General features: G+C 41.7%; 1 protein-coding gene across 3 annotated transcripts in view; it reads right to left on the bottom strand.

The window, feature by feature from the left end:
- RHBDD1 (rhomboid domain containing 1) overlaps positions 1-7,430 on the bottom strand; it is a 36,561-nt gene extending 29,131 nt beyond the window's left edge. Inside the window, exons 1-4 of one of the 3 annotated variants that reach the window (XM_048506631.1) lie at positions 6,832-7,271; positions 4,940-4,986; positions 2,931-3,409; positions 755-887 (exon numbers count right to left, since the gene is read on the bottom strand). In XM_048506631.1, the coding sequence (XP_048362588.1) occupies positions 755-887; positions 2,931-3,363 (566 nt within the window). In that variant the 5' untranslated portion in view covers positions 3,364-3,409; positions 4,940-4,986; positions 6,832-7,271. The other 2 variants (XM_048506628.1, XM_048506630.1) reach the window with 2 other exon arrangements.
- Between the last annotated feature and the right edge of the window lie 8,183 nt (positions 7,431-15,613).

Here is a 15,613-nt window from a genome sequence, read left to right as displayed (position 1 = left end):
GAACCCTGGTTTTGATCAGTGACATGGACCAGGAGTTGAAGAGTGACCCTGATCCGAATTGCACACTAATTTTGAGAAGACAATGGAGGTCACAGATCTCAGGCACATGTTTAGGCCACCAGAAGAAGTTTGTGAGGAAACAAGTTACCCACCAAACAAATGCAACTCACAAAGTGCAAGTACTATAGTTCATAACAGAATTTCAATGCTGGTGTCTGAAACTTAGCAGGGGTCTTTCAGAGGATATACAAGATATGTTAGTTTCAGGTAGCCGGCTCAAGGTTGACTCAGCCTTCAGTTATTTTGAGGTCGGTAAAACAATTCCCAAGCTTGCTGGGGGTACAGTGTGGACAACTGGGGAAGGCCATGGCAAACCACCCTGTAAACATAGTCGGCCTCATAAGCTTCATGATGTGACATCACCTCATGGGTCAGTAATGACCTAATGCTTTATGTATGATAAGAGTGTGCCACTGAACTGGTCAAAAGTGATGGTCAAATAATCATCTAACATTTTTAATACATTAATCTTTAAAAATTGTTTCAAAAAAATCAACAACAGACATGATACTTATGCTAATTTAAAATCCCACGTCTCTGCCTCACATCACAAACTACAATTAGGAGAATTTATGCAGACTTTTTAACAGACATTGGGAAATGATGGTTCATACACTTTCTCTCTACAAATAAGCACACCCAGACACAGAAGCACAATGATTTAACATCAGTGCCCAGGATTCAGCTTACTAACCTTGGGTTAAGTAGATGAATGGCTAGAAGTTCCAACCAACATGCATATTTGTTTGAGACCTGTATTCCCATGATGTTGCTAGTCCCTCCTGGGTGATAATGGTTGTTCAGGACTTTCAAAGCAAATAGCACTCCTAAACCAACATAAACAAGGAAAAGCACACCAAGAGATACATTAGTAGATAAAATCAAGAACAAGGAAGAGCCACAAACAGAAGCATTAAGCAGCACACAATTCTGCTTTATTATCCACCTTTGATCTTCTCTCAAACAGAACATCTGTCCAGTGTGTCTCAATTCATTCTTGTCACAATCCATTTGGCTTGGTGGAGATTTTTAAGAATAGAGAATTTTGAAAATCTGGCTTTGTTTTGCAAAAAGGATATTCAGTACACATCAAACTGAGGTTTTCTCATTTATTTAACTGTGGGAAGAAGCAACATCGCCAGCATTTACATTTCCAGAGATGGGTTTGTTACTCAATAAAAATTACACCCACCCACCCACAAAGACCTTAGTGCTAAAAATGTACCTGCATACTTAAATGAATATTGGTTTGCACCATACTGGACTTTCCTTTTCTTTTTTTGTACCTGGCCTAATGGTGCTAGTACTCTCCATTACTTTAGGGATTATTTCCATCCCCATAATCAGCAAATGGAGAAAGGCATTAAGTGAACATATTTTCGGTTGGCAGTCAAGAATTGTGTGCATTCAGCAACTCTTGATACCAGAAAGACCATCAGATGCGACCTCTGTTACAATACCTATGTATTTAACTATACTTCAATAAGGTAAATAAAACATCAGATTGCATTCGATGTAACTGGTTCTTTGAAATTTTGCTACAATAGTAGCTTCACATGCTAAACGAGTCTACATTGGAACAATTTTAAATCAGTTGAGATTTCTAGTGCAACTAATGAATGGTAACTTCAGATTACTTAAGAGAAGAAATAGGGCAGTCCTATAAGAAAGACTATAAGAAAGACTGGCAGACTGTGTTTTTTTCCTGTAATCACTGTTCTTTATGAATTAATTCAATTTTACAACGTTTCTTCACTTATGTAATTGACAATACAGATATTTGATGGGTGTGAATCTGAACTCTTTAGGCTACAGTGATCCTTGGTGTCACAATCTTTGTAGACCATGAGGTGAACTGGAGGTAGCGACCAGCTCATGGCAGGGTCAGGTGACTCCCCTTTGCAATGAACCTGCTTGCCATCAGCTTCCCTAGCGCACCCTTGATTCCTTCAATACAAGTGGCTGCCATTAGCAGGACCCTATTTTTGCTTTCTAGAAGGGGACCTGCACGCTTCTGGATAAAAAAGAGGGAATGGCTGCATTACAGCTGAGAACATCCCTCTCCCCAAGTAAGTGAGAAAAACTCCACTCTCCTTTTTATATCTTCATGGCCAAGATTGTGGATGGCTTGAGAAAGTTAAAAGGACTATTTTCCTCATAAAGTTAACATTTTTTAAAAAGGTAACCAAAGTAGGTAGGTTTTATTCAAACTGACATTCAATTTAGAAACTTTATAACATATCCCCCCACCCTTCAGGCAGAACCCAAATAAATGCAACAAAACCACAAGAGAAACAACCAATATAGAGGTGTTAAGTCACTAATCCTGCTATCTTAAAATCCCCAATCTTTTCCCAGTCGGCCAGTCTGCCTCAGTCTGAACTGAAGCTAGGCTCCCCTTTATTGGTGGACCACTGCCAGTGGATGAATTCTGATTGGGTGTTGTAAATCCATAAAAGACACAAAATTGTGAACTTTCACTCTGGCAAGATGTTGTTTCATGGCATGACACTTCTGGGATTCCTAGTCTCACTATGGTGTTTGAAAAAATAGGAGGTGAGCTGAATGCTTTAGAAATGCATTCTGGTAGTATTTCTTTCATGAAATATTTGTCATGGGTGTCCAGCTCTAAGAGATACAGTAGTTTTATAAATTGGAAATTTATAAAATGTATTTGTACAACATTCCACTTTTCAAAGTCTCCCCCTTAAAGACAATTCTGAAGACAAATGCAGCAGTCACATACTCCAAACACACTGCCACAAAACATTTAACACACAAACACCCGCCCTACCAAAACCCATACAGTTAAAAGTTAGTGGCCCAGTAAAAGGAAATAGAAATGGTATAACCAAATGAGGTTATCTTACCTGAAAAACCTACAGCACAACTTAGCTTATACATAGGATCATCCAGAAGTTCTGCAAATACAATTTCCAAAACCATGTATACGACTCCAACTAGCACAGAAAATACTGCAATTATATATCCAAACAATGTACTTCCCAGTCTTCTTTCCAAATTAATTCCCTTCCAAAGAAGAGAGACCATATTAAAATATAAATGCCAGTCATCTGCATGATGAAAAGGTGAAAGATACAGACGATGCCAATCTTTCATGTAAAGACACTTTTCAACACTAATGCATGTTTGCTCGAGATGTTTCAGGGGTTGCAAAAAGAGGAAAATGTTTACTGCCAACGTCACAAGTGTGACAGGTGGAATTCTGTTAAATCCAACTTGATAGATCTGAGAAAGCAGCAGAAGCAATCCGACATTTGATGATTTGTTTCTCCTCTGCATAACTTCCTTCTATTCAACGGAACTGCAAATCCTGTAGTACTGAAATCTGGAAACACAGAGATTTGCAAAACTGAAAAACAGTGATATACTTGCAATAATAGTATCAATACCAACAACAAGACATATAACGGGTAGTTTAGAATGCTTCTAAATCTTTTTACAGAGAACTGAGCAGCCCATTATTTTAGGAACCTAATTAACTCTCTCACTGAAATAAATGGGAATTAAAAGTGTTAACTAGGGGTTTAATGTTCTTAGCATAACAAACTTCACACTTGCACAAACATTACAGACCACTCATGCTGTGTCCATTTTGGGGGATCTGTTTTTAACAAAAGCCACTTCAAAGATTTACTTCTTCATTTCAAATCCACTTCCTTCCCCACTCCCCCAAAATGTGAGCAAATGTGTTTTGCCTCACAGGAGATAAAGAAACCATGGGAATGATTTGGAATGGAGTCACACTCCCAGGTAAGAAAATTATCTAGCACACACTGTTACAACCCTGCATCAAATTTCCCAATCCGAAAGCTACTTTTCTAAAAAATTCCAGGCATCTGGGTTCTAATTTGAATGTTAGGTGTAGCTGGCCCTCATGTTTTGTAATGAAGCGTGACCTACAAAGAAAGCAACGTATTTATTCGAACACTTCTGTGGCGCTTTTGGAATGCAATGCATTTTCAACACAATATATTCTACTACTTAAAACATTCTTCCTCCAACTTCTGCTGTGTGTATTGAAAGCCTAATGACATTTTAGACAATGAAAGATTTATTGTTTTCTCCAATGATTTCCAAAGTACATGCTTACAGAACAATCTTGAAGTAAATGCTTGTCTAACTTAAATCTGCCACGTGTTTACATTTTTGGTCACCTACACAAGACTAGTGCCCGCACCTCCATATTCTAGGAATGTGACTGTTTTGTATCAAACTAATGAAAAGCGTTCAAAGAGGTATGCAAACTGAACAGTGGTGCTTCTTTTTCTTTGGTAAAACACAACCTGTTTGTAAATTGAACAACTGTGTATGAATAGTTAAAGTAATAACACAGCAGAAGAAAGCATCTCAACTACAGAAAGCAAACACAAAAGATGAAGCTAGGTCAGTCTATCGTTTCATGCTGGGATTTGTGGATCAGCCTTACAGTGGCTGTACTCATTTCTCTAGGGTTGGGGACAGAGGGTAGTAATTGGTAAGAATATCCACACGTCTTTCTCTGGTATGCGAAGTCCCACAATGGGAGATTCCAAAATTATTTAACATTAGTATGTGCCCTCTTGCCTGGCTGATCCAGAGGTTTGGGCTGGCTTGTCATCAATATACTGATGACACCCAGCTACATCTGCTGATGGTCATCTGGATGTCACCTCAGATGTATTAGCCAGCTGCTTGAGGGCCATGGAGGAATGGTGGAAAGGGAGCCAACAAGCAGAGAATCTGGGAAAATTTCTTGTGATTGTGTAACCACAAATATTAGGCATTTATAATCTGTGCTGTACTTTGACACTTTTTCTAATTTCTTTTATCTTAAATTTTTCATGAATAAAGCTGTATGATAGCTTTAAATACTCACTTTTCAGAATTCTGCATATCATACTTCACAGCAGAAAAGAAATGAGACTGTTCAAAAGAAATATTCCAAGGCAAATTATGTAAATAATTTGTAAGCATATTTTTTTCTTCCAGTTGAATCATATTGCATGAACGTCATTTCAGCAGAATACTGAATATTAAACATGCAACAAGGGTCATTTTCTAAAGCAAGACCTTGCAATGTACCGAGCACTTGAGAACTTATTTTGAAAGAGAAATATGTCTACATAAAAGGCCAAGCCATTAAGAGATTTGCTTTAATTATCTTTGTGCCTAAACCCATTACAATCAAATCTCCACTAGGCCTTATATTGGTGTAATACCTGCCTGTATAAATTATTATGAAGTATTATGAAAATGCCTTGCATACTTGAAGAATGTGAGCTGAATGAACAAGAAGATCAACAGAACAAGTGCCACAGTGGGATAGTGAAAGCTAGGCAGTCCAATCCAGGGGGAGTTGAATCCCCCTGTGGAGCCAGCGCACCCCTGCACCAGCATGAGTGCCCATTCGGTGGCACAAGGGACAAATTCACTGGCAGAGGGGCAACTACTCGGGCAACATGCAGCTCCACAGTGCCCAACCTGGAAGCATCCTCAGTTGCCCAGGCCTGCCAGGCAAAATGCTGCACTAGTGTCATCAGGGACATTCTGGGGGGCAGGGCTGACCTTAGTCAGCCTCCAGAGCCCAGTTGGCTCTCATGCACCAGAAGGGCCACTGGCAGAGATACACCATGATTTTTGTGGCATTATTTCTGTTCTTACCTATGGGAAAGTTTCGGAGGTCGGGGCGTGTTTTGGAACTTTTCAGGCTTCCCAAGCTGAGGGAAAGCCCTTTGGAGGGAGCAGGGTGGCACTACAGTGTTCCATCCCCACCTGCCTGTCAACTCTGGATTGGGCCATTAGTCCCCGTTTGCCACCATTGCTTGCTCTTCTCTAGGTAATTTGGCAATCTCAGTCTCTCATCTGATCTGCTGTGCCTCTTGCTGGAGAGCAAGAAAGAAGCGAAAACAGCCCTTTGGGGGACTTCAGTTACAATAAGGGTGGTTAAAGTTCATTAGTGCTAGACAAAGACAACCCTACAAATTTATGAGTAACATGGTAGTTAAAAGGGTTAGTCGTACATTTAATATTGTTACACTATTCTATGAATTTGGGGAGTGACATGCTCTTTTGGTTGATGGTAAGCCCAAATGTGGCTTTCTAGAAGCTTCAGAGTCAGTACTACTGATATACCACATATATCCTAACCAGAATGGACCCAGTCAATTCAAAGCCCATAGAGGCGCACTAGCTGCTTGCTATATGGGAGAGCCAATTTAATTCCCAGAGTTTTCTGTGTCAAAACAGTTGCTAAGCCCAAAGCTGAGAATGTCTCACAACTGGAACCTGTATTACACAGACCTGACAACACCTGTGCAATTTCTCAGGGCCTCTAAGAGCTGTTCAACCAGGTTTATGCTTGAGGTATTCCATTTATTGGCCTCCCCTTCTCCTTTTCCTTCCCTCCTTGCATTCTCAAAATTGGTGTGTGGTGTTTTTAAGGGGAATGGTTTTAATTTAACTGTAAACCTCAGTGGATTCTATGGCACTAAGTTACAGAGGTTTTCATTGCTTTTATTGTTATTAATGATGTTGCACACTGCCCTGAAGCTGCATGGAGAACGTGGGCCTAGAAAACAAATACAATAAATAAAAGTCCTTCAATGAATTACAACTAAGAAAAAGCATACAGGATTGTGTCCAAAGCCTCTCTGAACTAGTTTTCGACCAAACAAATTTCAGCTGTAAAAAAAAGAGGTTAAGGTTTTATGCCTGTAATCCTAAAACACTTTCATGAGAATAAACCCCACTGAATAAAGTGGGACTTACTTCAAACTAGACCCGTTTAAGATCGCCATTAGTTACTATCTGGATTTCAAATGAGTGTTAGATTTCAATAGCCTTGAGCCCTCCAGCTGGACAGCATCGTGAGATTAATAGCTTTATGTACGCGTCCTTACAAGACCCCTTAAGATGGACAACGGGAGAAGAGGCTCTGACCAAGCAATCAAATAAATAAGGTGCGGATTATTTGTCAAGTGCGTAGTACTGAGGCGAAGAGAGAAAACGAAAGGGAATGGAACAGCAGCAGAGATTCCCACCCCAGCAGGCGGGGCTTCATTACTCAAGACTCTTTCCCCAAGAGACACTTTCCCGCCCTGTTGCAAAGAGATATTGTAGACAGGCGGGAGCGTGTTGCTCAGCTCTTCACCGTCACGCGGCAAAGCGTCCAAGTCCTTAAATGCTGCGACTCTACCATCCCTCCTCAAACTTACGCTCGCTGCGCCGGGACGGACCACACAACATCCCCACGTGACGCAAAAAGACAGCTGGGAGGAAAGATGATTACGCCTCCTGGGCGCCGTGACGTCACAGAGCGCGCGACGCACCGCTGGCTGAGCAACTTTTCGCCACGTTAGTAATGCCGGAGCTTTATTCGTCGCCAGCAGCTAACCGGAATGGCGCATGCGCAGTCTGTTGGTTGCGGTTGGGTCCGCTCGCGCTCATTTGTGTTCCCCTCCCAGTGTGTTCGGGTGTGAGAGAAAGTAACCTCAAAGGCAAGGTTGTTGGCGTGTTCATACGGATGTAAATGCCGGAGAATTCGGTGGGACTTGGTCCCAATTAAATGCACAACCTGCAGAAGGTGCAGGACAGAGGAGGCAATTTGAAAGACGTTAAGGCACGTCGATGGCTAATTTAAAACCATGAAGTTGGCCCAGTAACAGCATTTTGGCATTGTTGAGAAGAGGCGTGTAAATGTCTCTTTTTATTTATTTGAATGCCTCTTTTTTATAGTCTGCATTTGTCACGGAATCAGTGGGTAGTCATTAGGATGAGACACCTTGGTGGATTCCACACAGCATATTTATAACGAGTTGCAATCGTTATAAATGAATTCGTTTTCCATTTACAAAAAGTAAAAATGAGTTCCTTTATAAAATTTGCAACTCTGTATAAATATGCTATGCGGAATCCACTCTAGTAAGCAATGTAATGTGACTGGGATCACAGCAATCTGAAACAAAACTAGACGTGGATAAGTTAAACGTGACAGAAAAATGGTGTTATGTAAGTATATGCAAATCAGAAGCAGAAACTTACAGGAAGCAAATTATGCTATACATAATGGTATAGTTCACAATCCAATTCTTTATACAAATGTATGGTTCGTTAAATGAATAAATAAGATATCAAGAAATTTAACATGACATTTTTCTCACCACTGTTAAAAGAATGCCAGAAGAGACTTACTGGATCATACAAACAGCCCCATGGAGAAGGGGGTGAACCCGCCAGTGGGAGCAGTGCGTAGTCACTGCCACCCTCCCTGGTGTTGGGACATGGCACCAGCCTCCCTGTGCAGTCAGCACCTCAAGGGCAGTCTGGGAGCATGACTGGGGGAGGAGCCAAGTTTAGTCAGCTCCCTCCTGGCTGTTTGCCCCATTGCAGTGGTGGCTGGAACTACTAATCAACCCAATAGGGGCTTCCTGGCAGTGGGGAGGGTTTTTGACTTTTTGAGCCTCCCCACACCTCTGGGAAGCCTCTTTGAGGTCAGTGGCCTGGTGGTGTCGCAGCTCTGCACCTGACCCCTTGGATGGGGCTGTAAGGAGTATATTTAGCCCAGCATCCTAATCTCAAAACTGGCCCTTAGAAATTCACAAATGCAAAAGGAGATGTTCAAAGGGGGGGGGGTAGTTTGGCAGCATTGTCCATGAAAAGGTATTTCCTTATTACTAAAGCGGAAGGTTCTTTTTCCTTGATGAATGTATACTTATGCTCCTATAAGATGATATTTTTAAAAATGTGAATGGCCAGGCAAGATTTCTGTGGTATCTGGCAAGGCTGTCTGAGCTTCATGGAGATTTCCTTGTGCTTTTAACTGTGCAATTGGCACATTAATAGGAGGCATGAAAGGACGGTGTTAAATTTACGCTATGGTGACAATGCTTCAAAAATATCTTAAAAGGTGCCAGAAAGTACAACAGTGCAAGCTGCCTGCTGAAAAAATGATGAATCTGGGAGGCAGATTTCAGCAATTTTTCCCCCCTGGTTAAAATATCAGTTTAGTAATGGAAGAACTTCCTCATGGAATTTTGTAAAAGATTGGACCAGTACATTTAGGAACTCCTTTGATACAAGTTTGTGAAAGGAGATTGCATTCAATGATCCAGTAGGTCAACAGCAATTATGATCCTGTTGTTTTTAATAGGACTATTTTGCCGTAAAAGTGAAAATCTTGACAACAGAATTGTTGTAATTCACCTAGAAGTCTCGGGAGCAAAATCAATCCAAATATTGATCTAATGCTGAACATTGCGTTGTAATCCATCCTGAGCCCTGTGGGGATAGGGCGGGATATAAATTTGAAAAATAAAATAAATAAATGTACGGATGTGTTTATGACTTCTTACTTAACATGTAACTCAAGTAATTACAGACTTCAATAGTATATTCATGTAACTGATAAAGTTCATGCTGTGCACCACAATTGCTATTTGCAAAATTCTTCACACCGGCAGCTACCCAAGAAATTATTGGATGCTGCAAATTATACTCTTTTTTTCAATACCTCATTTTCCTTCCTGAAAAGTAAACACAAGTGACTTACATCATTTTCCCCTTCTCCATTTTATCCTTATAAGAACCCTATCAGGTAGGTCAGGTTGACAGTATGACTGGCTCAAGGACATCCAGCAAACTTCCGTGTCAGAATCGGGTTTCAAACCTGGGTCTCTCAGATCCTTGTCAAACCACTACAGCACACTTGCTTTCACACTAGGCCACTGTATTTATGTAGTTACATTACTGTGTATGCGTCCATATAATCTATGATACCTTTCTGTCTTATTTTAACATATTTTTCAAGGGAGAAGTTTCCCCCTTCCATGAAAATGCAATTTACATTTCATCAAATATTTGTGTTTTACATTTTGCTGTATTTAAAACAAAACCAGGGGGCAAAAGATTGTTCTTGCTTTCCTGCTTTTAATTGAAATCTTGGCTGTGGTGGTTCACAGGAAATGCAGCTAAATTAAGATTAATACTTCTGCATTACAGTGTTTTCTTACAAATCTGAGAAGCCATGAAAAGCATTAATTGTTTTGGCGAGCTGGATAGCTAGCTTTGTTGTAAGGTTTTGCCACCATTGTGTGTAATCAGCTAAATTTATATATACTAGACAAACTGTGATTGAGGGGCATTTCCAAATGCACCTCCAGTAAGCCAAATGTAAGAGTAAGACTTTTGTCTTACTGCCTCTATCCTAAAGGAGTACAGGATTAAGTTTTAAGAACTGGCTTATATGGGGATATATATTGTGCTTGTGTTCATGGAGATAATGCAGAACAAAGAACTCAAGTGGCACAATCCGGGGGGAGGGGGATTGCCTCTCAGATATGGTGCAGGGCCATGCCAGAGCATTTGTCCCCTCCACCAGTGTAAGGGGCATCCCCTTACACAGGCGCTCCACAGTGGCGAAACCTGGAAGTGGGTACCACCGCATAGCTATGCTGGCATCTGAGTGGATGCTGGCACAATGGGGGGAGGCCAGGTTTTTCCTGACATTGGGGCTGACTATAGTCGGCTTCTATCTGGGGCCGTTTCTGCACGGCCCATTTATGACGGCCTGGGGGCGCCAAAAAAGGCGCCCCCAGGCCGCCGTTCGCACAGGCGCCACTGCTGCAACGCAGCAGCGGCGACCTGACTCTTCTTCCCTCCCCCCAGGGCTGTCAAGCGTACAAAACAACAACCCTTTAAAAAGGGTTGTTGTTGGGAGGGAGCGTCTTCCTGAGGCGCTGTGCGCGAATCGCCCGGGAAGACGCTTGTCTTCCGTCTCCGCCCACTCACGGTGTCCTCCACCAGCCTGCCCGACACTGTCCCCACCTCCAGGGTCGGAGGGCAGCGGGCGGGCTGCGACGCTCCAGGCTAATGCAGGAGGACAGCGTGGCGAGGGCGGGGAGGCGAGGCGGCTCCATGTGGAGCCGCCTGCCGTCTGCCTCCTCCCCTTCACGGCTCCCGCCCCCACGCCGGCAGAACTCCTGCCGGCGTGGGGGCGCCTCCTGGCCGTGCAGAAACGGCCTGGGCTTTCAGGCTGGGACCACCTCAACCAGTGCCTTAGACTTACAGCAGCCAAAAAGAAGACTTTCATGCAGCTGGGGGGCGGGGCGGGGGAGACAGTGCGGCAGTGGCTTGTTTTTGCTGCCTTCCCATACCACCTGAAAGCCCTTGGGAGGTGGCTTCAGTACCACCATCCCCGACTGGCAGAGGCTTGTGGTTTAGGCTGCCCACTATTAAACAAAAGTCAGATGTGGTCATTTGTGTGTTCCAACTCTGCCAGCTTGAAAACCTAGGACATCGTTTCTGAACCGGTTTTGATCTTTCTCCTGGTGAAAAGTGACAAGGTTAAGTTAGTACAAGGAAGACCTGAGTAACGTGAATGTATTCTGTGCTCTTTGATTAAGGTAAGTAGTCAGAGTTGCTTTATGGAAGTGTTGAAATACACCCGTACAACAAGACAACAGCTTTAGGCAATCTACATTAATTAATTTTGCCATTTGAAAAGTACAGCATGTATACCTCCAAGATCCACAGAACATGAGGAAGGGGTGTGGTGCTTGTCTCACAGGGAGCACAAATATCTGTTTTAGCCTGCCCATTTTGCCCCAAGAGAACAATTGCTGGCATGTTAGCTTCTCATTCACGTTCGTTTGGCTCACCCAAATATAGGAAAGCAGCCTTGATCTTAGTAGGTCTCACTCATCATAATATACCAGATGGGAGGAAAAAGAAAGAGTATGCCATCCTCACCTCTTTGGGTGAATGGTGGGAGAAATTAATCATGGATTAGATTTAGATTAAGGTAGAGTGAAAATCGGTGGAAAGAACATGAACAATTTGAGATATTCAGATTACGTATTACTCAATCTGTGTGTCTGTTTTATCCTTTGCAACTTTATGATTGCTCAAGGGTCTGCATCAGCTTCATATTGAAAGGAACAACCAGTTCATATATGTCTGCAATTGAATGTTAGCCATTTAATAAGCTGTAAACAGCTTTGGACATTTCAGGCCTCTCTTTTTTTGCCAGTGAGATGACTCTCCGTTGTTTGTTTCTTCTTCCAATGCTGTCATCCAACATCTACGGCAGTCAAGCTAGAAGCTGAATCTGCCAGCATCCAACATCAAAGGATGCCATGATATGGTCTTAAGTTATGAACTGGAAACTTTACTTTTTAGCTTCCTTGAAGAAAAAAAATGTTTGGTAACATCTGCCTGAGGAAGGGCTCTGAAGAACAGAAAAGCTTACCAAATATTTTGTGTACCATATATACTCGCATATAAGTTGAAATTTTCAGCACATTTTTGTGCCGAAAAAGCCCCCCTCAACTTATACACGAGTCAGGTGTATTAAAAAATTTTTTTTTAGGGTTTTTACTTTGTCGGCCGTCAGGGGGCACAGTTTTTAGGCTAGCGGCACCAGAATTGCAGGAATTTTTCAAGAGACTCTCCTGATGATGCCACTCAAGTTTGGTAAAGTTTGGTTCAGGGGATCCAAAGTTATGGACCCCAAAGGGGGTGCCCCCACCCCCCATTGTCTCTAATGGGAGCTAATGGTAGATGGGGCTACATTTTGAGGGTCCTTAGCTTTGGACCCCTTAACCCAAACTTCACCAAGCCTAGGTGGTATCATAAGGATAATCTCTTGATGATACCAGCCAGGTTTGGTGATGTTTGGTTTAGGGGGTCCAAAGTTATGGATCCCCAAAGGGGGTGCCCCATCCCCCATTGTTTCCAATGGGAGCTAATAGTAGATGGGGCTACATTTTTAGGGTCCATAACTTTGGACCCCCTGAACCAAACTTCACCAAACCTGGGTGGTATCATCAGGAGGGTCTCCTAAAGATACTCTGAAATGTTGGTACTGCTAACATAAATATTCCTCCCCTGACCAAAAATCCAGTTTTGAAGGATTTTAACTCTTGTGTTTTAGCTCGTTTGCTGGTTGAGCTAAGGTTTTTGTACTTTTAAAGTTATTGTTGAGACCATATTGTTTTTGTTGACACTCTTTTCCACTTACAGATCTAGTTTACTGTTTTTCTTTGAAATATTCAAAAACATTTAACCTCCTGATGCCTCAATTAATGTAATTTTATTGGTATCTATTTTTATTTTTGAAATTTACCAGCAGCTGCTGCATTTCCCATCCTCGACTTAAAGATGAGTCAATAAGTTTTCCCAGTTTTTGTGGTAAAATTAGGTGCCTCGACTTACATGCGGGTCAATTTATACACAAGTATATACAAGTAATTTGGTGTCAGTAAAAGGTATTACATGAATCCTGTTTTTGCCATTTTAACTATCCGTTCATTGTATGGGTATATTAAGCGCTGTCAGGTCAGTTCTTACTTATGGGGAGCCTATGAATGAATAATCTCCAAACTATCATGTTAACAGCTTTGCTCGGGTTTTGCAAACTGAGGCTGTGACTTCCTTAATGAGTCAATTTGTCTTATGTTTCCTTCAACTTTTCCTAGCATTATTGACTGTTCCAACGACTCCTGTCCAGAGCAGCAGTGGTGTAGTGGTTAAGAGCAGGTGTACTCTAATATGGAGGAACCGGGTTTGATTACCCGCTCTGCTGCTTGAGCTGTGGAGGCTTATCAGGGAAATTCAGATTAGCCTGTGCACTCCAACACATGCCAGCTTGGTGACCTTGGGCTAGTCACAGTTCTTCTGAGCTCTTTCAGCCCCACCTACCTCACAAGGTGTTTGTTGTGAGGGGGGAAGGGAAAGGAGTTTGTAAGTCCCTTTGAGTCTCCTATAGGAGAGAAAAGGGGGATATAAATCCAACTCTTCTTCTTCTTCTTCTTCTTCTTCTTCTTCTTCTTCTTCTTCTTCTTCTTCTTCTTCTTCTTCTTCTTCTTCTTCTTCTTCTTCTTCTTCTTCTTCTTCTTCTTCTTCTTCTCATAACGTGATCAACCTATGTTAGCCCTTTGTAGCCTTAATTTGGAAAAGGCCTTGAAATGAAAATATATATTAGTGCTATTTGGAGAAATTATTTTACCCATGTTTCCCTGAAACCTGACAAGTCAGTTTCTTTTCCTGTTCAGGGTAATTTGGAGCCTAATTTGAATCAATTCCACTTCAAATCTAACGAGATATTCAAAGAGAGCATGGGCAGGAAGGGAGTTTCTTAAAAATTTCATTCTGCAGATTCTTAGAGGCAGGCAATGTCTCCACAAACCTTCCTGCCCTCCTGATAGAGCAGCTGAGGTTAAGCTTGTTATATGACTGCTGAGGGTAAGCGATCTCTCACCCCCAGCTGCCATTGTCCACTGGCACTTCAGCAGTTGGCAGGAAGAGAAAAATTTAAAAAATCACAGTCTATTATCTCATTGACCCAGAAAACCTGGTTTCAGCATAAGGTTTTCAGCTATTCCAGTCACTAGCCACTGACTGGCAACCCTACCTCTGGGATGGAATGTCAAAAAAAGGACTGAAGTTACAAAAGGCTGCAAAGAAGTGTAACAGAAAATTATAAAGAAAACCAAAGAGAAATTCTTCATTTGAAAGGAGAAAAAAATATGAGGAATTAATGGTTATATATTTAATGTTGAGAAAAGAAATTCAGTTCCCTATAATGACATTAATTCCTGTAATCTAGTCATGGACCATTTTGTACCTCTTTAGACAGACTGTTTCAAAGAACTGGGCAAAGAAGGGATGTCGAGCAGGACATTCTTGGTAGTTGTGTTGACTTTTTTAAATTCCTTATTTATTTATTTATTTATTTATTTATTTATTTATTTATTTATTTATTTATCATCAACTAATTAAAGCTTGAGTATCTGTGGGCTTTCACTAGGGTTGGTTATCTGGTTTTGTTTTTTGTATTACTGCTGCTGCTCATTTGCAGTGTTTTTTGTTACATTCTGATTGTTGAAATCATTTTTGTATTGCAATTGTAATTTTGAATGGGAAGACATTTCATAATAGCAATTATTATGATGAAGCATTTACATCAGGGCAGGCATTTGCATACACTGAGGTGGGACAGGTGCTAGGGCCCAGGGCTTCTGGTGGGCCTCACTGCCACCTGGCTGCACCCCATCCACAGTCTTCTCCTGCTACCCACCTTTCCACCACCTGTTTGGAATGTTCTACCACATATGCTTCTTAGCTAAATCTAATTCTAAGCATTGTAGATGAAGAATGTACAGGTGGTCATTGCCAGCAGTGCTCCTGGCTACTATGATGGCAGACCACTAGCCTTATACAGTGCCTAGTGCTCTCAGACAAAGTATGGAGGCAGCATGGGCAGTTGTGAGTACTAGTGGTGAAGAGGCTCACAGACAAGAAAAGGACACAGGCAGCTAAGGGCACATGAGCGTGTGATGAAAAGGCAGGTCATTTAGGGTCCTGGGCATTGTCAATCCAACCCCCTCCCCAACCTGGAACTAGCTTCAATTTATATAGAGAGGACAGCAAGGTTTGTAATATAGACTACACAATACAGTGCGAAAACTGTCCTTTAACAATTTGATGTAATAGTACTATTTTCAGGGTGAAGATTTATTTGTTTTACCATTTGTAGATTGCCTTTCCAATTGTG

This window comes from Sphaerodactylus townsendi, linkage group LG08, assembly GCF_021028975.2.
Source record: "Sphaerodactylus townsendi isolate TG3544 linkage group LG08, MPM_Stown_v2.3, whole genome shotgun sequence".
NCBI classification, from domain to species: Eukaryota; Metazoa; Chordata; class Lepidosauria; order Squamata; family Sphaerodactylidae; genus Sphaerodactylus; species Sphaerodactylus townsendi.
Note: the sequence above shows the minus strand (reverse complement) of the source record. Positions and strands in the feature narration are given on the sequence as shown.